The sequence below is a fragment of the Sebastes fasciatus genome, chromosome 10, assembly GCF_043250625.1.
Source record: "Sebastes fasciatus isolate fSebFas1 chromosome 10, fSebFas1.pri, whole genome shotgun sequence".
Taxonomy (NCBI): Eukaryota; Metazoa; Chordata; class Actinopteri; order Perciformes; family Sebastidae; genus Sebastes; species Sebastes fasciatus.
In genome coordinates, this window is record NC_133804.1 from 30888217 (window position 1) to 30913400 (window position 25184).

At 43.9% G+C, this 25184-nt stretch overlaps 1 protein-coding gene across 8 annotated transcripts in view; it reads right to left on the reverse strand.

Moving 5' to 3' along the window:
* pcdh19 (protocadherin 19) overlaps positions 1–25184 on the reverse strand; it is a 66527-nt gene that overhangs the window by 6656 nt on the left and 34687 nt on the right. For 4 of the 8 annotated variants that reach the window (XM_074649337.1, XM_074649341.1, XM_074649339.1 and 1 more), the window contains exon 4: positions 22620–22792. In XM_074649337.1, the coding sequence (XP_074505438.1) occupies positions 22620–22792 (173 nt within the window). Of the gene's footprint in view, positions 1–22619; positions 22804–25184 lie in introns of all 8 variants that reach the window. The other 4 variants (XM_074649340.1, XM_074649336.1, XM_074649338.1 and 1 more) reach the window with 1 other exon arrangement.

The following is a 25184-nucleotide window of genomic DNA, read 5'->3' on the forward strand; positions in this document are numbered from 1 at the left end:
TGCATCACTAATTATAATCCAATAATATCATATACTGTACATTATTCTGAAATGGACCATTATGCATGAGTACTTTTAATACGTTTATACATTAGGTCCAGTGTGTAGGATCTGGCGGTATCAAGCGGTGAGGTGAGGAGATTGCAACCAACTGATGCCTCTCCTGTGTGCCAAGCGTGTTCAAGAGCTACGGTGGCCGACGCAAAAAGTGTGTGTGTACTTGGGAAGTGAGTGGTGAAGCAAGAGAGAGAGAGAGCGGCGGCGACGGGAGTGAGAAACATTATCAACTCCGGCCCAAGCAGGAAAAGTTAACCGTGTTTGGTTTGTCCGTTCTGGGCTACTGTAGAAACATGGCGGACTCTGTGAAGAGGACCCGCTCCCTATGTAGATATAAACGGCTCATTCTAAAGGCAACGAAAACACAATGATTCTTATTATCGGGTGATTATACATTAAAAAAAACATACTTATAAATAGTATATTCCATTTCTGCCAATAGATTCCCTAAATTGTTACACACTGGTCCTTTAAATACAACATCTGAGTACTTCTTCCACCGCTGGTAGCGAGTAGCACAGTGCTGCACTGTAATACTGAATTAAGGTCCAAAGACTGGCAGAGGCACCGGGGAGCACTTTAAAAATGTATGCACTGGTGCACCTGGCTTTGGAATATAATAAATATTGCCACTTCAAATGCAAAATCCGAATCCTCCTGATAACGCTGGTCATGTTTTTGTGTTTGTAGTTACCTGGAATAGCATCACTTTGCATCAGCACGGGGGAGAAAACCCACACGTTTCACTGCAATTTCATCCGCAGCCCGCCGGCGGCCCACTCAATCCCGTCTCCTTCCCTCAATCAGACGAAGGCGTCTTAACTTTAAGTTACAGCAGACGGATCTCCAGCTTCAGCACAGGGAATCCCATAACCTGACAAGCTCATTGCTCAATTTACCCCTGTGCGCGGCGTATAATGATCCCTTCATGTCATACAGCTGGAGGTTCTGTTTGTTTGTTGCTAATGTAGCAAAAAACAGAGGAATCAGCAAAAGACTCACAATCCCCCCGACACTCAAGAGAGGAAGTGTTCAGTGAGAAGAGGCAACTCCCTGAAAAACTCCCCGAGCTTTTGCGCCAGCTATTTTGCGTCCCGGTTTGGCTAACACATGGAGCCTGGCTCGGAAAACACACAGGCGCTTTTCCCTCCAAAATTAGCGAGCGCCTGCCTCGAGGTTGAAAACAATGATGTAATCCTATAAGCGTCAGCAGCCGCAGTAAACAGAAGGCCAGATTGGAGGGCAGGAGACGGGAGGGAGTTGATGTGAAACTAGATTCAGGTGACAAAATGTTCATTATTCTGTTTCTTACTTTAACTGGAGCCACGAGGCGACGGGGACTTGGTGTGTGACACAATTCAGTCAGTCTGGTTTTACAGCGTGATGAACCCTAAAAAGAATTTGGAACAGCAGCGTGGCACGATAAATCATTTTTTTTTTACAAAGAATGTCTGCCACTTTTGGCTTAAACTACTTTTTTTTGTATTTCCTCTGCATGCTGACATTTTTTTTGTTGTAGCAGAAACAATAAATGTCCTGATTCTGTTTGTCATATGAAAATAGACATCTCTGAACAGACAGCCAGACGGTGTAATGTGTGTTATGAAAGCAAATCATTTAGAGCAATTTAAACCTAGATATGCTTTTCTTGTCGGCTGCATAGACTTTACTGATTTCCTTTGATTTCCCTTTGCTTTCCTGTTCACTCTCTTTGATATTAAGCCCCTATCAAAAAGCCATCAAATATACCCCTCTATAGTCTGAGGAGACAATTATTGAGTGTTTGAAAGAGCAAACAGAAACTCTGACATTATGCTTTAAGTCTCTTTTTATTGCTGTGGTGTAAAAATCCAGCTATCTACAGGAAGTTAAACACAGGTGACCGCCGTCGTGATGACCCGTTCTGAGGACAGCCACGTCTGAGCGGTGCAAAGAAGGATCTCATTCCCTGCTAAAAATGCCTTTCTGCTCTCATCTCGGTGTATCTTTGACAGGGAGATGGCTGTTTTCTAATTGCTCTCCATATTAATTTCCCATCCTGGCAGTCACATGGCAAAGATTGATTAAATCTAAATTGTTACTACAGAGTCTTGATGGAGCCTGTGATGCAGACGCTGATGGAAGTATCACAGGGGAGGGGGGGAAACAAAAAATATGGAAATATGGCACCAGCAGAATAGAGGAGGGCTGGTGCTCAGACGTAGCACGCTTGGCCTCGCCTGATCCCAACACTGGGGATGGAGCTTAACATCTAGTCTGCCCTAACTACAGCGAGGGGCAGTTCTCCGGCCAGCTGAGGCTGAGGCTCGGCCAAGCAGCCTCCCACACTACTCACCGGGGAGAGTCCAAGCACGGCTGTCATCCCAGCCAGCCAATTCAGTCTGTGGGCCATAAATCAGCCTGGAGGCCTGGCTCCTGCGGGAGCGGCAAGATGGAGTGTGATGGTCTTGTTTTTACAAACAGTAGAGGGGCACCCTTACTGCGCCACGCAAGCCATCATTCTCTACACAGCACCGAGTCCTCTCCTTCTCCCCACAGCATCTGGTTCAGTCACATCAAGCTACCCCCCCCTCCCTCTCTCCCCGACACCTCCACATTCATCCCTCGCAGCACAAGCCAATCCTTTATGCTTCTCCTCCTTCTGTCCTCCTCTCTCATCTCATCTCGTCTCACGCACGTTAATTAAATAAATCCTTCAACCCAAAAAATTCTGCCTATCTGACCAGTTCTACTCCTCCAGTCAAATATTAATTGTGGAGGAAATTAGACTCACTGGGCGGCCTTGTTAGTACTGTCGTACGGCTGGTGAAGCCAGGGGTTCATGTGGCACCGGTTTTATTTCTGAGCATTAGTGCCAGTTAATTTATCAAGAAGGAATTCACTGTCTAATCCATCCAGCGCCACCGAGAGTGTCTGACAGTTTGTCACTTCCACCAGGCCGGCCCGTGTCCTCCCAAAAAAAAAAGCCGATGCAACTTAATTTCGAGCTCGTCGCACTTGTCAGTAACTGTTTCAAAAGCTTGCAGCCAAATTCTGCAAATGTTTACTTCCTCTGTCTGCGCTCCCTCCCGTCCCCTCCCCTCCCCTCCCTCGCCGCCGGCCCATCCAGCCCAGCCCAGCCCAGCCTGTGCATTCTGCAGCAGGTCCCCGTATAAAGAATGAATTTCCAAACTGGTGTTGACAAACAATGCACTAGCTTCTAAATTGGTACAAACAGCATCTGTTTAACAGCTGTGTAACAGCAGCGGGAGGAAAAAAAGCAATCGCTGCGCCGTTTTATAAATCACTATGTCATCGCAGAGCACTGTTTTGTTCAAAAGCAGGACGGCTAGCCAATGGACTGCTTGATGTAGTGGAAACGATACGAGCTGGTTGTCATGATGACATGCATGGGTGGGCTGGCTCCAATGCCCCGGCAACAAATACTATATAACAATGCTTATTGTGCCATGCTCCTAGCATCATGGAGGCTGCAGCAGTAGAAGCATTACCTTTGGCCTCGATCATGACATGTGCAATGCTTGGAGGAGCAGGATTTACAGCGGTCAGATCTGGTGTGATCTGCAGGTTTTTAGACCATAATTCATCATGCCCTGGTTTTCATACACTACATGAGCCGGTGACTGTTTAACTCTCTCAACACAGGCACTCTGGACTGGATTTAACCCCAGGCACAAAGACACAGAGACCTGAGCCTGGCTGCATGAGGCCGGACTTGACTGAACAAGGAAATATCAGAAAGCCTGCGGGATGGAAGGCCGGTGTGAGAGCTGGACTCTTCAACCAGCAACAGGCTCAGTAGAGAAAAAAAGTTTTTCTTGATCAATATGATGAAAACGTAAAAACAGACCAAACAGATTCTGTTCAGGTTTTACTGTCAAATCACTGTCCCCAAAGGAGAAAAGTACTTATGTTAAAATAAAGCTCTTTTAAAGCTGAAACGATCAATCAATTTGTCGTCAACTATTAAATTAATCGCCTGCTGATTCCAGCTTCTTAAATGTGAATATTTTCTGGTTTCTTTCCTCCTCTATGACAGTAAACTGAATATCTTTGAGTTGTGGACAAAACAAGACATTTGAGGACGTCAGCTTGAGCTTTGGGAAACACTGATCAACATTTTTCACCATTTTATAGATCAAACAACTAATCAATTAATCGAGAAGAATCATAAGTTGCAGCCTTAGTTGGGATAAAACATCCTTGTTCTAGTTCTAGTATTACTTTTGTTTGACAAAAAATGTCAAATCACATGTACAAAAATAAGTAAAAAACAAAGAGTAAATAGTGTTAATTTGATGGCGTTTAATTAATGCATTATGACGATGGGAGGAGGTTCATTCAGTGTATTTTGGTTAAATGTTTTGGGTTTATTTAAATACAGCTGAAAACTACAAACTGTAAAAATGACTTGGGATATCTCTGTGCTTTCCCTGCAATTATAAGAAATATGATGAAAAAGAATGCAATTAGACTAAATGAGACTGCAGCTTGAGCTCATCTCACTCACTTAAAAAAGAATATTGTGAGGAAACATCATGCAGGAAGGAATTCAGAAGTGTCCGAAAGGCAGACTGGAGAGAATTTCGTTTGATTGAAGGGGCATTTTTTTAAACAGTTACTATACAATTGCAGATGTTGGTTGCTTGACAACCTGACCTTAAAACCGGGAAATGAGTTAGCATTTTAGCACTTAGGGTTCCCTCGACTGGTAGTCAGTGGGTTTTTGGTTACAGCAGATGCCTGAAATAAGGTCTGTGGTTAACACAAAGCTGAAGAGATTTTAACGTTTTGTTCCACGACAGTAAATCGTGAATTTTGAAGCTTGCTAAACAAGTGGCTAAATGAGACTACTAAACGTCATCACGCCGAGTCGTCGTTAAGTTGTTAGCTTTTTACTTTAAGTGATTGCATTCACACTTCAAAATCTTAAAAAGTTGTGTTCATTTGTGAAGATTATTATCATAGATTAAGTATCATAAACGTGTGTTTGCCACAGAGCTTATTTTCTCCAATAATCCAAAACCCAATGGAAAAATCCCGTTGGCTTCTTGTCGAGGGAACCAGGGCGTTGCTAACTTCCTGCAAAAACACGTCATCCCTGCACCGCTCTATTGAGTTCTTCATGAGACCTTCACAACACTTTCCACATTCATCACTTTGGTAAGTGATAGATGATAAACAGATAATATAATCTACAATAAAGCTTTGAAACTAAAGGATATCTTTGACTCTTTCATATGTATTTTGTTTGCTGTCACAGATCCTAATACTTGTTTCCAGCTTTGTATCCGTTTCTGATCGAGGTAGAAGACGCATTGTGTCGTACTGCGATGTGATGTACTTCACCGTAATGACACAGAAAATGTCACCCTTGTCAATTCTCAACGTCCAAATTGCCCTTCTAATGATGGGCCTCAAATTAACCTGTGTTCCTGGCGCTTCAGGCTCACGGCAACAACACAATGAGCTTCCAGAACTCAGCACAGCGGGCTGCTGGCGTCCCAGTTGCAGACCTGCCCGCTCCGCTCCACTCCGCCATGCCAGCCCGCCAGACCGCCTGCCTGCCTGCCTCTCTCTGCTTGGCTCGTTTCCTCAACAATGCATCGGCAGAGGACATCTTTAAATACACCGGCACAAACGCAGCGTTTCTGTGTTTAAGCTTGACCGCGCTAGCAAGCTAATTTGCTCCTAAACCCTCGAGTCTGGGAGAAGCAAAGGGGGACAGAAACAGACTCTTAAATTACATCTGTGGACGGGGTTGGGGGTTGGGGGTGGAGAGGGACGCTATATGGGGAGAAGGATGGAGGGGAGACGTTGGCTATGAGATGGCAGCGCTATGGACTGAGGTAGGGATTGACAGCCGGCTCATATAGACAGCAGATAGACAGCAGACCTCAGATCAGCTCTTACTGCTTGTTTTCCTCCGGTCTGTGAAATCTTGCAGATGCCGTTAGGAGCACCGGAGGACACCGGGGACGTAATCTTTAGGAGACAGGGCTGGTGTATCACGATATCTCGATATATGATTTCATCACGATAATAAATTATCATATTGAAATATCGCACAGAACTTGACTGAGATCATTGATGTGAAAACTGTGAGAAACAAAACAATGCTTATGTCAGGTGTTTAATACCTGAACCAGAAGTGACAATTAGACATTCCTTCACTGAATCTATAGGTGTGTTATCAGCTGGAATAAATCCCCATTATATGATATTAAGTGTGAGTTTTCAGCCATGGGCAGGAGAGAAAATACAAACTGCAAATATCAGGGAAATATATACCACTGGAGGATGATGGGAAAACAATAATGTGTGTTGCATGGAGCTCCATGACAAATTAAACCAACACCGAGATTTCTTTTTGTGAAGCTTTTCATCCCCCCAAAAAATCACAACTAATCAATGTGTGTGGAAATAGATTTATGATGTAATGGTTTCGAACAATCTATAACCCATAAACATCCCGGAGTAAGAAACCATTATATTCTCACATTTGCCACAAAGAGACATTTCTCACAGCACTTCAGCGCCTGTCAATGTGTCCGGCTCCAAACAACCGGGCAGCATACCAATATCTTAGGATTTCCTCCCTCTCTCTCTCTCTCTCTCTCTATCTCTCTCTCTCTCTCTCTCTGAGCTTCAGCTTTGCCTCAAAAGAGCGGCCTTACATAATTAATATAATGTGGCTTCTCATTCAGTCATGTTCACTTTGTGTCAGCCAGGACTATGTGTTTTATATTCCATTTTATCTTGTCACAGAGGCTCCAGCACGGTTCCCACTCTCTCTCATTTTCTCCCCCTTTTCTTCTGTCTTTTTTTTTTCTACTTCTTCCTTTTCCCGACAATTTTAACAACCTCTAGAAGTAGGACAGTGTAGCGTGGTGAGTGTGGTGGTATAGAGTGTGACGGGCAGGTTTAGCCCAGCATGCAGGAGCACATACAGTAAAAGGGGTCACATTGGGACACCGCTCATGGTTTTTGAAAAGACCGTCTCCCCGTTTCCCACCGAACCAGATTGACGGTGTCACTCAGGGACGAGAGGGGAAATAAGGCAAACACGGTGAGGCCCTCGCTGCGTGGAGATGCATTAGATTTACACCTACTGTGCGGCAGAAAAGCAAGAGGGAGCCCTCTAACACTTTCTATTTCCCTGTCACAAAGGCCATTCAGTTTGGCATCTGGGAGGCAAGCTGACTCCCTCCAAGGCTGTCCATTATTCACCACAGTTGAGGTCTGCACCATGATACCACTTAATATCACACAGTCAGAGCCAATGTCCGTAGCATTAGCCACCCACCAGCCACTATATAGAGGATTGTTCAGCAGCGAGAGGAAGAGGAGCTGCGGCTCGTATCTAAGACACACAGATTGAAACGGAGGTGAAGACCGACCGGTCTGAAGAAGAGAGAAGGAACTAATAGGCACATCTCCTTCTGATTTGAGGAACATGACTAGAGCATACATAAGGATGATGGCAGGGGTCTGACACAGTGGTAGTAATTGGATTTCTCAGACCCCGCGTGCCCACTCATGATAACATGCTGAGCTGTGACATGAAAAGTCCTTATGTGTGGCGAGGGAGCAAGGTGCAGCAGAGTGGAAGTGACAGGTGTCAAAGATCCAATTCCCTCGCTCTCTCTCGATCCTCCAGTTCCTTTTCTCTCCGGAGACGGCTGAGGAACAAACCGGGCCTCTGGTAAAGCCAAACACCAAGCTTGACATTTAGTTGCAAATCCAAGCTTGTTAAACCTATGTAGAGTGCAGCAGTGGAGGAGGAGGAGGAGGAGGAGGAGGAGGAGGAGGAAGAGGAGGAAGAGGAGGAGGCTGGGAGCACCGTGGAGAGAAGAGGTCACGGCCTGATTACTTGCTTTATTTATTTTCTGATGCTAATGTGAGCTGAATACAGAAGGAGCGCAGGGCTGCTGCGATGTGCCGCAGAACACACAAAGGACCCCCGCTGCACGTCTTACAGATGTTTGGGGGGGTAGAGGAGTGTATGGCCACAGTTCCCTCCCTGTCCTCTGCACGCGCTCTGGCCTCATCTTTAACGAGGACTACATGAGAGCGGGCACATCATTAAAAAGAGCCATTCGGAGACTTTCCTGTCCGCCATTAAACTTAACAGCCGACCTCTCCCATTACCTTTTATCCTCCCCTTTAAGGAGGAGGGGGACAGCGGGGGTTGAAAAGTCACATTTGTCTGGCAAGATGCATCCATTGAATGAATCCTGTCTCTTAGTCAATGAACAGTAAAGTCTCCTGTAAAGTATTTTTTTTGCATACTGTGCAAAAAAACGACATCCTCATACTGTAAATAAGCAGATTAATGTAAAAGTTGCTGTAGTTTTTAGACGGTATTTTACATAATGCGGTATGATAATTAGCTTAATGCCCAGAAAGACGAGCGGTAGCCTAAAGGAAACATCTTATTAGCAGAACAATACAAAATCAGAGGGGCCTTTGTGAATAATGTTTTTTAATGCTGATGAATTTACTTTAATTTGATTATCCGCCGCCGCCGGCTATACGCCGCAATGTGGAAACACCGCTCATCTGCATCCAGCTCAGCTCTTTACCTTTCTCACACATAGACGGAGTGAAAACAGGCAGAAACATGCCTACAGTGCGCGCATGACACGGTCAATGTGGTGTTCAGGTTATGCACATTTACAATTTTAACCTCGTTAAAGCAGCATTAGGCAGAATGTTTTTGGCATCATTGGGCAACAATTCCATAATAGCCTTTCAGCATATTGTAATTCAAGTGTTCTGAGAGAAAACTAGACTTCTGCTCCTCCTCATGGCTCTGTTTTCAGGCTTTAGAAAATCTAGCCCGTGACGGGAGACCTTAACCAATCACAGGTCATTTCAGAGAGAGAGAGCATTCCTATTGGATATTCATTCAACGGAGGCAGCTGTCAATCACTCGCAAACTCTGATAACACAGTCAATCTGATCAAATATGAATCAATATTCTGTTGCTGTAATGCCTATTTTGAAACATCTTGTAGTGTACTGTTTAGCTGTAAAATGAGAAAGTTTGCTCCGGCTGGTAGGCGGTTTCTCAGCTGATCTCGACATGGCTGCCGGGTCACAAATTTTCTCATTTTACAGCTAAACAGTACACTACAAGATGTTTCTGAAAACCAGATCCAGTTCGGCTCTGATTGGTTGTTTTCCTCCGGTCTGTGAAATCTTGCAGATGCCGTTAGGAGCACCGGAGGACACAGAGGCACATGATTTTTATATTCAGATTACCTGTCTCATGCACTACTGTCAAGATATAGTAACTGTTTTATAAAGATAACTTTTTTTAATCATATTAGCTCCATTTCTACCCAATGCTGCTTTAAACTCCGTACAGTGTTTCCTTAATCTGAGTTACTAGCGTGCATGCTAATCCAGTGGATAAGGAATAAACATGCAGAGCACAGAGGTCTAAAAGACGGGCGGGTCTTGAATATGAAGACGTGTTGAAAGACAAAAGGCTCCCCGGGTCCACGCACACACCTCAGCAGGTCCCTCCTCTCTGCTACTGTGCCTTTCGCTCTCTCATCAATAGTTTATAATCTGGGTCACCGGCAGCCAAAACGTGCCTCCCACTATTGAGACCTGCTCAAAATGTTGAATTACAAACATAGTGAGCTCATCCCCGCAAGGTCATCTAGAGGCCAGCGAGGGATCACTGACACTAATTGGTGAATGAGAGATAGTGATGATAGAGGTGGTTTGGACGACTTCTCTTTAACCTCTGTTTAACTTCCAAATCCAAAGAGCACATTCTGCCGTTTCACGGCGTATGCATGCGGGGTCTCCGAGAGAAGAGAGATTCTGCATTTCACCGGCTGTAAAGTGTTACAGAATAAATCATCCCGGCTGAATATACATGAGGACGGAAAAAATATGGAAATATTACAGAAGTACGCCTGAGGTAGTAACCTTTTGTTGCCACAACTGAGGAGGACGACATAACTTTACATATTCACGCTACATATTCCATCTGAGCTATAATGTTGTCGAGAGAAACAAGGTGATGAGAGCTGAAGATAAAAAAAAAAAAAAAAAAAAAAACGGGTGGGGGGGATGAGAAAGGCATTGGGGGAGACAAAGAAAGAAAAAAACAGAACGTAGGAAGTCTCAAATGGATTAAAGAGGATGGAGGTAGAGTGTTTTTTCCCACAGAAAGGAAGTAATAGGGGTTAAAAAAAGAAACGCTGCAGCACAGGAGACCCCCCCTCTCTCTCTTCCTCCGTTACCCCAGCTGCAGTGATAAATGTCTCTTTGTATTCTGGACAGAAAACTGCGGGCTACAATGTACTTGTCAGAAGACAGCTGATTTTCCCCTTAAACAGAGCAGAGTATATTCTTAATCTTTCCCTTTCACAGAGGGAGAAGATAAAACAAATAACTCGTGCCGAGACACATAATGCCCAGAAAATCTCTCCCCATCCACGACTACACGTCTGTGTGTACAACACGCGTGTGTGTCTGCAGCAGGTGTAGCTATATATGTGCAACTGCATGCTATTTGTGCTTTAGCTAAATTTCACAGCATCCTTAATCCCCGCAGTATAGCCATGGTTACCACTATGAGGGCTCATAAATGGGAGTCAGTGCTACAGGTAATGGAGCTGATTATAGCTATCTGGGCTGCGGGCCAGCTGCCAGACTCGGCCCCGCCTGGAGGGAGCACAGGCCGCCTGGTGTCTGATATCCTGGGATCCCTGTAATACAAGCCTTGCTTTGGCAGTCACTCGGTGACTCTCCTGCCCACTTCCAGCCACACACTGAGGCTCCTTTGAGTTAGTCTATGTGGATAGTATGTCCTCGTCGGGCTGTTTACTCCACACGCTATCAGTCTATAGTCATACCATTTCAGCTACAAGGCTGTGGTAAGTCATGGAAGTCAAGTTGTCACCACAGGATCAGGATCGGGTCTGGAGTTATACCATCTGCTGTTTTCTGTCCTCGGGGCAGAGTGGTTCTGATGGCCAACTTGTACGCACGCAAATTACATTCCTGACAAGACAAGACAACAATGGCTCATCAGTTGGGGACACATTCCCCCGGCGATCTTCCTCTCAGCTGACCAGCATCCATTAGAGTTACTGCAGTAGTCAAGATTCCTTATTATATTATATGTCCGAACCAGTGCTGTGTTAAAAGATACCATGTTAAGGCCTTTACACACACCAGGGGCATGACGAATAAACGAAACGAACGAAATACTCGCCTGTGAATATTATATGTGAAAGGTAAAAACGGAAGGAGTAGATCTGGTATGCGCCGCCTTTAGCTGAGTTTCCACCAACAAGTTCCTGGTCATTTTAGTCCCTGGACTACTTTTTAAGGAACTAAATGGTTCCTTAAAGCCCACTGTTGTCTGCATGGGACAAAGGCTGCTCGTGGTCACAGGGATAAACACACTCTGCAGCGAGCAGTTCAGCTTGCCCGCCTGTTTCATCTAACAAAAAACATTAAAATAATAATTAAATTAAAATTAAGGTAAGGTTTTGTCTCACTGCAACGATATTTACTGCTGCATAGTATTTACTGATGCATGTTGGATAATGAAGGAAATGCAGAGGAGGATAAATGACACTAAGAGCGTCTGTCTCCACAGTAAATCATTTGATGAGTGTTTGATGGTTATTTATTTGTGCTTTAGAACGGAACTGCTGTGAAACAATCAGAAAATAACTTTATTTTCTCTTGAAAAAGCCCCGTAAAATGAACTTAATTTTAGACCCTGGTCCCTAAACGTGGCCGAAACGAATCCTCAAAAGGTTCCTAGTTCCAGGGGGAAGTTCCTGTGGTCGCAACGGGTCAAAGTTGAAAGGAGTAATAAAGTTTGGCATCTTGGTTCGGACTACGGAGCCTCTGTGTTGTTGTTTTTTTATTGGTTGATATTTTTATTCGCGGTGGAAAGTCAGAAAAATGGAGCTTGTTCGGAAAAAACCCCAATATGTCACTTTTTCACCGCGTAATATTCATGTTCTGTTACTCATGAGACAAATAACAGTTCGATAAAACATTGACATGCAAATTAATCACACGAAAAAAAGGCCTTTAGAGTCATCAGATTCCCATTCCCATTAAGACAGTAATGTATTTCACCACTGTGTAATTCTCAGGATGTTACAGTTACTGGCTCGGTTTAACTGTGTTACGTCACACGTAAGATCTCAACGGAGATGCAACAAAACTTTGAACGTATCAGCATCTCTGAAGGAAAAAATAAATTTGCTTTATTGGCTTCACTGTCACGACGATACGGGCGCGCGAGACAGCCTCTGCATTGTCTGTGGGTGGGCAGGATGTACAATAAAAGAGCACCGTGGGGGAGGAGGCTTTGTTAACCTCTCATTATGCTGAATTTGCGTCACATGAAGAAGATAAGATTATCACTGTTAATGCAAATTGTGCTCAGATTATAATCCACGGGCAGCGAGTCCACATCAAAACTGGAGGTACAGTACGTATAAGAGCCTGGTCCCATTACAGCCGTACAGGTTTAACCCACAGTCTTATTACTTGCTCTGTGTTGCAGTGGAGAAGGGGTTGAGCCCACGCAGTGACCTCAAAAGAATTAAAAACACAGCGGCGCGGTGAGGAGACATGATCGCTGCCTCGGTTCCTCAGATGAGAACTAGAATCAATCGGCGAGGAGACCGGAGACGCTGCTGCTTGAATTCCACTCTGTTCCCCCCCACCTTAGTATTTCTCTCTTGTGCCATCTCTTTATCTCCCTCCCTCTGTCTCTCTCTTCCCCCTCCTTCTCTGATTAACCTTTAAAGGCACACACCTGCAGCCACACGCACACACTCCCTATACTGTGTACACACACTCTCAGACAAGATTTAGAATTCAGGTACCTTCTCGTCTGGCTTTAATACACACTCGGCCCCCATCAACTCCAGCACATTACCTGTTCTTAATCTCCCTCCCTCTGTCTGGGATCATCCTGATCCCCCTGTTTTCCCATCTGCTGTCGATTGGGGCCCAGCTTGGCTAGGTGTTCAACAAACAACTGTGATTCACTTGGTTTCTGCGGAGATTATTAACACACCTAGCATGCCACAGCGTCATGAATAAGCAATGGAGATCCGGAGCCCTATTTTCTCTCCGTCTCTGTGTTTCCTCTCCCTCTCCATCTCTCTCTCTTTCTCTCTCCTGCTCTGCCGCGTTGTGAACTGAATGCCAGGATTGTCTAGAAAATGAGCTGTCAGTGGAGGGCCTGCAATGAGATACATCAGGCTCATTGTGAGCCCTAGAAAATAATGAACTATTCCCATTTCTCTCTCTGATATGTTCAATACGCTATCCGTGACAAGTGCAGAGAGATAAGCAGTCCCCTCTTGAGCTGATTAAATACACTGGGTGTATTCAGGAGAGCTTTGGCAGAATGAGGGTTCAGGGGATGCCATCATAGCGTTCTAACATTACTATATGTTTTCAGTCCGGGCTGGAGAAGAACACCTATTGCATCTATTTTTTTGCTTGTGTTTGTGTTCAGCCCTGTCTCCTACAAAACTAAACCGCATTCTCAATTACGTTTCGAGGGAAACATATTTACTCCCAGATAACGGTCTCGAAAGCATCGTTTGTCGTTTCCCTGATTAACAGGTCAAAAGCTGTTAAAACTGCTGTGCTTGTATCTTAACTCCTTGTACTTTGTCAGTTCATTAACTCCATTAAAAAGTGTGTGACAGCGACAATAACACCTCTTCCTAACTGGACGCAATGCGAACGAGCAAGCCTGGTGAAGATGTCCTAACCTGCGCTGCACGTCAGCAAAGAGGCAAAGCGACGTGCCGCTTATTTGAAAAAAAAAACGCTCGCCCTGGCTATATTTATGCAAAGTTTCTGGCACCTCCATCCTATTTTCTCTGGTCAAAATCAACTCGGACAGTTAATCAGTATCTCGCTCTCTATGTAATAGAGAGTGACATCGCTCGTAGCATATCTGGACTATTTTCGCTCGCTCACTGTATGATAGGTAGAGGTTTAACACGCCTCACGCACGAGTCCCTGACGTTCGCAGCAGTCATCTGGGAGCATGCAAAGGGGCTTTTGTACAGTCCTGTCTGACTATTATCCATCATAAAATGTGGCCTATTTGCAGTCTAATAATACTAGTAATGCTTATAATCAGTTATTAATCAAAGAATATACACATCAGAAGCATTAAAGTGCCGCATAAACTTCTGTCAGTCAGCGGAATTTGATTTTCTACCCAAGTGGGTCCTGATGCTGCAGGATGACAATCAGTGAGTTACCTGTCAGTCTGTAGAACTTCATGTTTACTCCTCTGGTTCGTTTGTAAAAAGTCAGAGTGAACAGCAAGCAAACTACTAGGTGTGAAAGCGACCTAAATTACAGTTGTAAATTGAAGTAAGTCAACGTTGACTTCTGGTTTCACGCGGGACACAAACAGCGGCCTCCCGGCTGAAAGAACTGCGTTGGCTTGACTTCCGCGGACTCTGATTAGAAGCATATCTGTGATACGTCAAACAAATGTAATCCGGGAGAAAATATGTTTCCCTCAAAACCTAATTGACAATGTGGTTTTCGCTGTATTGGATCATAATTTGTAGGAGACCCGGCTGCTGTGTTGGTGTGTGCAGTAGAGGAAGAGCGAGCTGTGGGCGATGCTTGTAAAAACTTACCAGAATCAAAACATGTCAAGTTTGTTTAAGCGCTTCTTCACATCTCTTTACTTATTCCCTCGTGGAATTAACTAAAGAACTAAAGGGATGGGCTCACATAGGATTTTATTATTTTTTTTTAAGTAAATTTGTTGGTTTACTTATGTGAGTACTGCAAACAAATACTACCGAGAGGCCACAGGCAATTATTTTCATTTAGAACAGACATAAAAGCGGTGTAGTGTGGTGTAGAAAGCGGCTCGCTTAGCACTCAGTGAGATATGTAAAAACAAAGATGGAGATATAAATCCACATCTCCCGTCTAAATGATGATAGAGGTCTATTTTACCGGGGGCCAAATCAATATTGGGCAGCTCTTTTTTTTATTATATTAGGTGTAATTTCAATAAGACAGAGGCGGAGACCTCACTGAGTCACACAGTTTCATTCGGGCGATGTAAGCACGATAAAAAAGATGAGCACAGATGGACCCAGCTTGAAATGACATTTTATTTCCTTACGCAGTACTTCCTCCAGTCTCCACATCTCTCAGGCTAAATCTGCATCTTGGTTGTTCATTACAGACTTCACTACACCTGCTAGCAAGCAGTCTCTAGTGTGTTTGAGCACGCACTGTGTGTGCGTGTGTGTGTGCGTGTGTGTGTGTGTGTGTTTGCACTCGATCTTCCTTAATGCTTGTATTGCACTGAGCTCTTTGTCACTGTCAGCCATTTTACCTCCACTATGGGTTACACATTAGATTAGGCAAATCCAAATCAAAATGGATGGTCTCGGTATAGAGCTTGTATGTTAATCTAATCACGGAGTATCATAACGCAACACGTGTCGGTGCCAGCCCGAATCACAAGAAGAGTTTTGGTGCTTAATTCAATCAAATGTTGTTTGAGAATCAGTCAAATCCTCCGGCGCAGTCGCGGAGTTATCTCGGAGTGAGAGAGAAAAAAATCACTCCTACCTGTCAGGGAGATTGTTTCCTCCTTCCCTCTTTTTTTATTTCCCCCTCGCTAACACTGCTTACTAGACTCTCAGCTCATCTCTCCATCTCTGTCTCCCTCACACCGACACCCTCTCTCTCTCTCTCTCTCTCGTGTTGTCAGCACGGCCCTGTTCCTGTTGCCTTCCTGATTCTGACACCTGTCAGCATTTTCGTTAGTAGATCAGAGAACTGCAAACTAGAAATGTTCCCGTGTTGAATTTAGGGCAAGTTTGCAGCAGGAACATGTGAGCTGCCTTTACTCTTTCTTTAATTCAACAGGGGAAGGGGAAGTGCCTGACTGGCACAAAGTTGGGAGATGTTCGCAGTCGGTAGACGGAGACAGAAGACAGGAAGACATATGGAGGGGAAGAGGGAGAGAGAGAGAGAGAGAGAGAGGGAGAGAGAGGGAAAGGGAGGGAAAGGGAGGGAAAGGGAGGAAATCAATTAGGAACAGTGAAACCCTGCGGATCCGCTGATGGAAGAAGGGAATATGGAGAAGTCTGCGGCCCACGTAGGGGGCTTCCATTCCTGGGCTCCAGCTTCAGGCACACACCCATAGGGAGCTAACAGATAGATGAGAGATATTCTCCAGAGGTGGAGGCCGAGGAATATGTCAGAAATAAAAGAGGCCTGTTCCAAGCTCTGGCTAATTGAGCAGTCTTGGATCCCTTTGAGTCTAACAAGCCAAGAGGATTTTTTTTTTTTGAAGAACACTTACACATTTGACCTGGAAACAACTCTAAAAAACGACCACACCTCCTCACAAATCTGGACTCTGTGAACATCACGCTCCCCCCTCCCGCGGAGATAACTCCAGCGATTTAACAATACATGAATCTTAATCCTTAAAAACCATGGCTCATCCATATCCGGGAGGAATTAAAGTGTGAGCTATGACAATCAAAGGAAGTCGGGGAAAAAAAATAGCTTTAGCTCTTTGTCACCAGCCCCCTCGGAGTCTGTTCCTCCAGCTTCTCCCTTGACACTCATGGTTCTACAGAGCCGAAGCTAGCATGTCACACATTTCAACCAAATCCCCCCCCCCCCCCTAACTTCACAGACATGCCTATAAAGATAAAGACGAATTCATTTTATAGAGCTCTTCTTCCTCTCCGTTTACAGCGATATCATCCGTTATTATTCTATTGGCAGATATGACGGAGCCATTATATGTGAGAGATAGCCCCTTGCTTTATAGATTTTAAGAGATTTAATGTAATTTGTTCTTTCAGATGCTTCCTAATCTAATCCACTGGATGAGGATAATTCAGGTCAGGTTTTCAAGAAGAGCACACACACGCCTCTTTAGACTCTTGGCAGGGATTCAACAGAGAGGCAGATTTAAGTCTAAAATTTCTTCACAAGCACTTCGCTGAAAGTTACCTTGGTGGCGGCTGGTGCAGGAATAATGAATAGCTGTTGTTGAAGGAAAAAAAAAACTGTGATGGAAAAAAGGCAAATTTCCAACTCCTGAATTGACACAGAAATGCCCACCGTGGCCCAGTTCAGACCCGGTATTAACATGCGTCCTCATGTGATCCGATCACAAGTGGACAGCTTTAAGTGCGTCTCTTCACACCTGGCATCAGAATGCGTCTCCGGTGACCACTTGTGATCGGATCTCACTTCCCCCGCTCTATGTGTAAATAAACACAAAGTAAACACACGGCTAATACAGCAGACGGTGTGACGTAATATTACATGAATGTCAGTAGTGATATCCTACACATGAATATGAATTTGGGTACATTTTATTAACATCAAAATTAGGGCTGTCAGTTGATTAAAATATTTAATCACGATTAATCACTCATTTGTTATCTGTTCAAAATGTACCTTAAAGGGAGATTTGTCAAGTATTTAATACTCCTATCAACATGGAAGTGGGCAAATATGCTGCTTTATGCAAATGTATGTATATATTTATTATTGTATATCAATTAACAACACAAAACAATGACAGATATTGTCCAGAAACCCTCACAGGTACTGCATTTAGCATAAAAAATATGCTCAAACCATAACATGGCAAACTGCAGCCCAACAGGCAACAACAGTTGTCAGTGTGTCAGTGTGCTGACTTGACTATGACTTGCCCCAAACTGCATGTGATTATCATAAAGTGGGCATGTCTGTAAAGGGAAGACTTGTGGGTACCCATAGAACCCATTTTCATTCACATATCTGGAGGTCAGAGGTCAAGGGACCCCTTTGAAAATGGCCATGACAGTTTTTCCTTGCGAAAATTTAGCATAGGTTTGGAAAATTATTTAGCCTCCTTCCCCACAAGCTAGTATGACATGGTTGGTACCAACTGATTCCTTAGGTTTTTCTAGTTTCATATGATACCAGTATCTTGAGCCCGCTACAACCTCTGAAAGATTGATTGCGTTAAGGAAATTAGTGGCGTTAAAACAATTTTGCGTTAACTCTGACAGCCCTAATTTGAATAAAATACAGTTGTACCGACAGGATACAGTAAAGCACAGAAGACGTTTCCGTGCCGCGACACAGACAAACGCTCTAGTCTGCCCGTCTATTCACCTGAGGATCGCAGAGACCCTCGGATCCCAGCGGGACGTCAGTTGAATAGGCGGTCCTTCAATGTGGCCCAGGACACATTCACGTACACACTGCTAAAAGCATGTGGCCATCTGTGGCTCAGACCACCTCTGTACTCAGAGCTGTCCACTTGTTAACGGATCACCCAGGACGCATGTTAATACCAGGTCTGAACAGAGCCTGTGATAAAAACACACACACACACACACACAAAAAAAACACTTCTATGCTCGGCTTGTGTGTGTTGTTGTCCTTTGGCAATTGCAGTCTCTCAACTTGTTTTCTGCTTTAGCTGGCAGGAGAGGCGCGCTACACAACAGAGTTAGTCCCAGAAGACGTCTAAGCAGCGGGGTGTTTAGTGAACGTGCCTATTTGTTTTCTGACAATTCCCTCCCAACACCCAGTCGAACCAGCAGATAGTGTCCATTTTTTGTCAATTAAGACAGATGAGCTCAAAGAGAAACCACATCATCACATGACTGTAACCGCCGCGGCTCTCATATTATACTCCACTGTTCTATTTCTGCCTTCGTCCTCAAGTGAGTTTGCACAGAAGGAAAATGAAGGAGGAAGCTAGTGTTCTCTTGAGGAGCGCCACAAAAAAAAAAAAGAAGAAATCTGATGATGTAAAATCCTCACACAACAGGAGATCCAACTGTGCGTCATGCTGAATCTGCCCATCTCCGTCAGCCCACCATGCCCTTTAACTGTGTAATTAGACCGTCGAGATGGTAATAGAGGGACGATTTCATTTGCCATGTCATTACATTTCTGCACGTGTAAGGATCTTTGGTCAATTCATTTAATAATTATGAACAGCCTCTCATTACTCTCTGGTGTGACCACTGCTGACTGACTTTCCAAACAAAGGGAGCTTCTAGTGAAGCCATTTTGTTAAGTCCTTACTGGGGGGGAAAGTGAGTTTGTGGCTGAGTGCAATAATAATAATAATAAAAAAAAGCCAATAGCAAACTAATTGTAATTCCAAACAGATATTTTGTTATCATCTATTTGTTCTGGTCAAAAAAGAATGGGACAGGGCTGTGAAATAGCCTCTTGGTTCTGTTTACCAGCAGTGTGCTGCTGAATTATACATTCAGCAGGCATGCATCCATTTTGCTGAAACAGATACAATCATTGGTGGTGTTAATGAAAAAAGAACTGCCTCAGAGAGCTCTCCCCACTTGTAATATTCCTCATGTACATCATTTGTAATTGTCTCCAATAATGAGATCCCCACCACTAGAAGACCTGTCAGCATGCATTTTTTAAGGCATAGGACTTTTTTTGGGTGGGGGGATGGTGGTGGTGGTGGTGAAGTAATTACAGCTGGCAACCAATAGTCAGCAAATTCACTTTTCATAGTTCATTACTGTCTGACGCCGCTGAGGGAACGGGCAGTACGAGTTGATTCTAATGATCGCCACACTTCCTGACCTTAAATACACGTCCATCTTTATATTTCTCAGCTCATTACAAGACACACTAGTGCAGCGCCCGTCCGGAACGGGGGAATTGATTGGCTATTCTTGCAGTGTTGTCGAGAACCGCGGTATAGTGTTAATTTGATTGGATGAACGGTTCCCAAGATACGCAAAGGACTGTCTGTGTATATGTATTCAATAGACTGTAGATATAGATACACGTGTCTCCACTTCCTCCCGCTGTACAGAAGTGAAGCCAAAATATCTGGGAGCTGCCAGTAGTCTGCGCAGTAGTGACCGCGGTATCGAGGTCACCCGCCGAACCAATCACGACCCGAGCACGGCCGCCAACCATGACGTCTCACCCCTTTTTTATAGCATCAAGTAACTAAAACCAAACTTATCAGAAAAATGAACACTTTAACACACATCAGCGTGACAAGAACTACCTCAAATGGCAGAAACCATCTTTGGGAAAAATGTATTTGACGTGTACTAAGACTTTTTAGTTTGGCCCATGTCCCATCCGCTAACATGGAGGAGGCAGGCTTTATGACCTATACTGCAGCCAGCCACCAGGGAGGCGATCCAGATGTTTTGGCTTCACTTAAGGGGAGCTGTCATGTCGTCCATCTTTATATACAGTCTATGGTGTATACGTATGACTGACAGAGATACGAGATGATGCTGCTAGAGCGCCACCTGTTGGCCAAATGGCACCAAATTTGTTATGGTCACTCAGGCATCACATCTACACATGTCCACCAAATGTGGTTCCAATAGCGCAAAGCGTTCAGGAGTAATATAAGCCCTGCCCACAGTATTTGAGCTAACCTTGAGGGCCAGCTATAGCAAAACTGTCTGGAACAGCCAAAAATCCAAAGAAGTAACTTTTCCAGGCTCGGTCCAGAGATATTCTGTACCAAATTTGGTGACAATTGCTCAAAAATTGAAGGAGGAACAGCAAAAAAAGAGATTTGGACACAATTCAAAATAGTGGAAAAATCAATCTAGGGCTGCACGGTGGTGCAGTGGTTAGCACTGGCGCCTCACAGCTAGAGGGTTGCAGGTTCGAATCCGGCTTGGGACCCTTCTGTGTGGAGTTTGCATGTTCTCCCCGTGTGAGCGTGGGTTTTCTCCGGGTACTCCGGTTTCCTCCCACAGTCCAAAGACATGCAGGTTAGGTTAATTGTGGACTCTAAAATTGCCCGTAGGTGTGAATGTGAGCGTGAATGGTTGTCTGTCTCTATGTGTCAGCCCTGCGATGGACTGGCGACCTGTCCAGGGTGTACCCTGCCTTCGCCCAATGTCGGCTGGGATCGGCTCCAGCCCCCCCGCGACCCCTAACGGGATAAGCGGTTGTGGATGGATGGATGGATGGAAAATCAATCTAGGAGCAAATGGGCACGGCGTATATGGATAGATTCGTCTGGACCAACACAATCTGAGACTTAAGGTTCATAAGTTACAGGCCAAAACATAATGTTCACTATTAAAGTGCCACCAGCTGAACAATTTGCAACACTCCCGTCAAGTGTTAAGTCGATCGGCTGAGCGATTCTCGAGATATGCGAAGGACATACGGAGAGACAGACAGATATTTCTATAGGCAACTGGCCGTGAAGGCAGCTCCCTTTGTATGGCTCTATTCTGGATTAAATAAAGTGTAGGTTGCCTAATGTTATTATTCCCCAGTCAAACAACATCAACAGCCAAATTGCTCCAAGTGAAGCATCTGGTGAGTTAAAGTGTGCCAGGGACCAGACAAGGAAGAGCCTTCACATGTCTATTACTGCCTCTCCAACCACACCCACACACTTCACAGTCCACTGGTAAAAATAGATGTATAAATAATAAAAATCCCATAATCTTCATTTCTTTTATGCATTTTCGCAAACTAGGGTTCCTTTTCGTTATCTCTTGCTCATTAAAATGTCTTCCCTATATGAGCTGAGGAGGAAGAAAGTAGAGTAGTGAGAGAGCCTTACTGGGGCAGTGTTCGTAAAAAAAAAAAAAAAAAGGAACCAAAATGATGTCGACGTTAACTGAGGGAAGAAAAACTAAATTTGGCACAAGTTCCCAAATTGGAGCGCGGCGCGAATGTAAAGTTCAGATGCTGCGAGTGATATCTGTGAGTGCTGTCCTCGGGAGTGTGCTTTTAAAATAAAATGTCCGGCGTTTCCACCTCACTCTGGAATAAAATTGCTAATGTGAATCTTTTCTAAAATGTCTGCAATTTTCACACGCCAACTCTCCGCTGAGCTGTTGCACCTGTGCATGCGGCGTTACCTTTTGAGCTTGGTAAATACCCTCAGGTGCATATAGTAACATCCTGGTCTGCTCCAGACAGGCTTTCTCCACTCTCTTACTTACTGACCCACTTTCCTCCTCAGTCTGACTGGCAGTAGTTAAGAACGAACATGACCCCTTACACTGACTCCTGCCAACCAAGCGGATGTCTTTTTAAACGGTGAGTCAGAAATGAAACATCAACATTAATTCCCTGCTAAATGATCCCGCTGAATAATGGATGAGGGCACGTGGAGATATGTAGATTTCCACCTTCTACCTTTGTGAGCCTAATTGCTGCCATTCAAGCACATCTGAAGTCGACGGATGTGGCTACTATCAGTCAATAATGTTGCCTAAGCCCGTATCAAAGGGTAGCCTTAGCTGTCAGAGATCCCTCACATTAGCTGCTCCAGCAGGACATCAAAGACAAGGAAAAAACGGTGATGTTATTCATACTTGCACATCTGAGGCTCGCAATGGGCATAATGCACCTTAAAAGACGCTCTCGAGGCGTAAAAACAGACCCGGGTCTTATCTTGAAACTGGCAAAACACACTCCAAAGGATGTTCCCCACTTACACACACACACACACACACACACGCTCGCGTACAAGCAACGGCTTTTCTTACCTTGGTCTGGCAGCTGGCAAACATTGGGGGGGACAGTCATGTTCAGCACGTCATTGACAGCCGTGTCAACATAGTGTCCTCTCTGGACGTCGTGTTCGCTGTCGGTCTGGTCGCTCTCCTCGTGCCCGCTGTCCTTCAGACTGTTCCCCTCCAGGTCCTTGAATGTCGACGTGCTACATGGGGGCCAAGAGGGGAGGAGAGGGATATGTTGATTAACTGTCACATCACTTGTGTTCAGACGCGCTCCCCCTCCGTCCGCACCTCTGATGGTTCGTGACGAGCTGTCCGTCTTTTTTTTTATGTCCTTTCTATGAATTATTTGCCCTTTCTGCATGCTCTATTTCCATGAATTCAAATATTTTGTTGTTGTTGCAAGTCTTAGTTAAAAAAAGTACGCTTTTGCAGAGAACAAAGCTCTCGCTGCAGCTTCTACACTCGCAGTAACCATGAAATAAGAAGGAAGTCTAAATCTGTTGAGAGCCTTTTTGGATTAAGTGCACATTTTTTTAACTTCACAGATAGCGCGGTGGCAGGCAGCTATGGGGTTGTCTCAGACGGGGGACATTTCAGATGGATGCGCTGACTTCAAGGACATTGAACAAACAGGAGGCACTCACTCACTACAATCAAACAAATACCGCAGCAATCAGGAATTCCTGGAAGGAAGATGGATGTAGGGAAACGCTGGAAGCATACAAACCGAGCATCTGTCTTGTTTGGGGCTCACAGTCAATAAAGACTGGTGGGGTGGAGGGGTGGGGGGGGCATAATCAACAGCTGCACAGTAACAGCATGATTTCCCTTCATTTGATTTCCATCCCACTGGAACGAATTCCGCTTTACAAACAACACTAAATAGGGGTGAATATATGAACATGTGTTGTTGCAGGAGGGGAAACGTATATGGATGTAGCGAGGGAGAAAGGAGGTTAGAGAGGAGGGGAAAAGAATAGACGGAGGAGAGTAAACAAATGTGTGCAAACATAAAGTAAGGTTGAGGAAGTGAAGGACGGTACAAGGTAAGCTGCATTCCCAGGCCCCGAGCTTCACATTCTCCAGCCTGGGAGAGAGGACTGCAGGTAATGCTCGCTCTCTGATGTTATCACTGTAATTGCACCTGTCCCAGACCAGAGGCTCGCTGGCTCCTGAGGGGATTTCTTTGTAGTGTGCTGCAGAGGCCCACACTTGAATGCTCTTTGTTTACATTAATGCCAGGAATCTTTTGGGGAGGGAGGGGGAAAGGAAATTGCCATAATGGGTTTTCAAAAGGCCGGGATACCTCAAAACAAAAGAAAGGATGGAATTTTTCAATAGCTGCAGGTAGAAAGGAAGGATTGTAGTTATTCCAAGTGAGCCTGGTTACAAAAAGCCTGGCTGGAGGGAATTATTATATGACCCCCCCATCCCAACCCCCATCGATCTCTGCTGTCACGTTACCTTTATTTACCTTACATACTGTTTTACAAACTATCACACCTCTGTGTATATACAGTATATATACATATGTATTACTTCTCTATACATACTACATCCCTGTTTACACCTCTGTGCACATATATTACTTCTCTTCATGCATAAACATACTATATCCTGTTTACATTCAGTTTCCCATCTGAAATATTGTCTTCCACAAATGTACAAATGTACTTTAACATTACTATTTTTTATTTACTTATGTTTCTGTTTAAGCCCTTTATTTTAACTGCACTACTTTATGCCTTAGATAATCATTTTTTTTTAATTTTTGACTGCTTTTCTGACAAATAAAGAACCTTGAACCTATCTAATATCCTGGTTCAGGTGGACTGAAAGCACAATGAAAACATTATATATATGGAAGCGTACTGCTGCCACACCAGGACAAAAAAATGGATCATTGTCACGTGGAAAGTTTATTGTTATAAGAAGATGTTTTTCACGTTATAGCTAGATATTTACATTTTGTTATGATATACAAACTTTTTACGTTATAACAAGAAAATGTTCTTGTTATAGCATGAAACTTTTCATGATAAATGTGATAACTTATTGTTATAACATATAACATTTCATGTTATAACATATAACATTTCATATATATATATATATATTATAACGTGATCATCACATATATTGTTATAACGTGAAACATTTCACGTTATAACAATAAGTTATCACGTTTTAACGTGAAAAGTTTCACGTTGTTATAACGAGAAGTTTCTTGTTATAATGTCATAAGTTTGTATGTCGTAATAAGGTGAAAATATCTTGTTATAACGTGAAGTTTATTGTTATAAGAAGATGTTATCCACATTATAACAAGATGTAACATGAAACTTTTCATGATAAATGTGATACCTTATTGTTATAACATAAAATGTTTCACGTTATAACGTGATCATCACCTATATTGTTAAAATGTGAAACGATTTACATTATAACAAGTTATCACGTTTTAACATGAAAAGTTTCACGTTAAACGGTATATTGTTATAATATAAGTTTGTATGTCGTCATAACATGAAAATATCTTGTTATAACAATAAACTTTTTTTTTTTTTAAAGTTATTTTTTTGGGGGCATTTT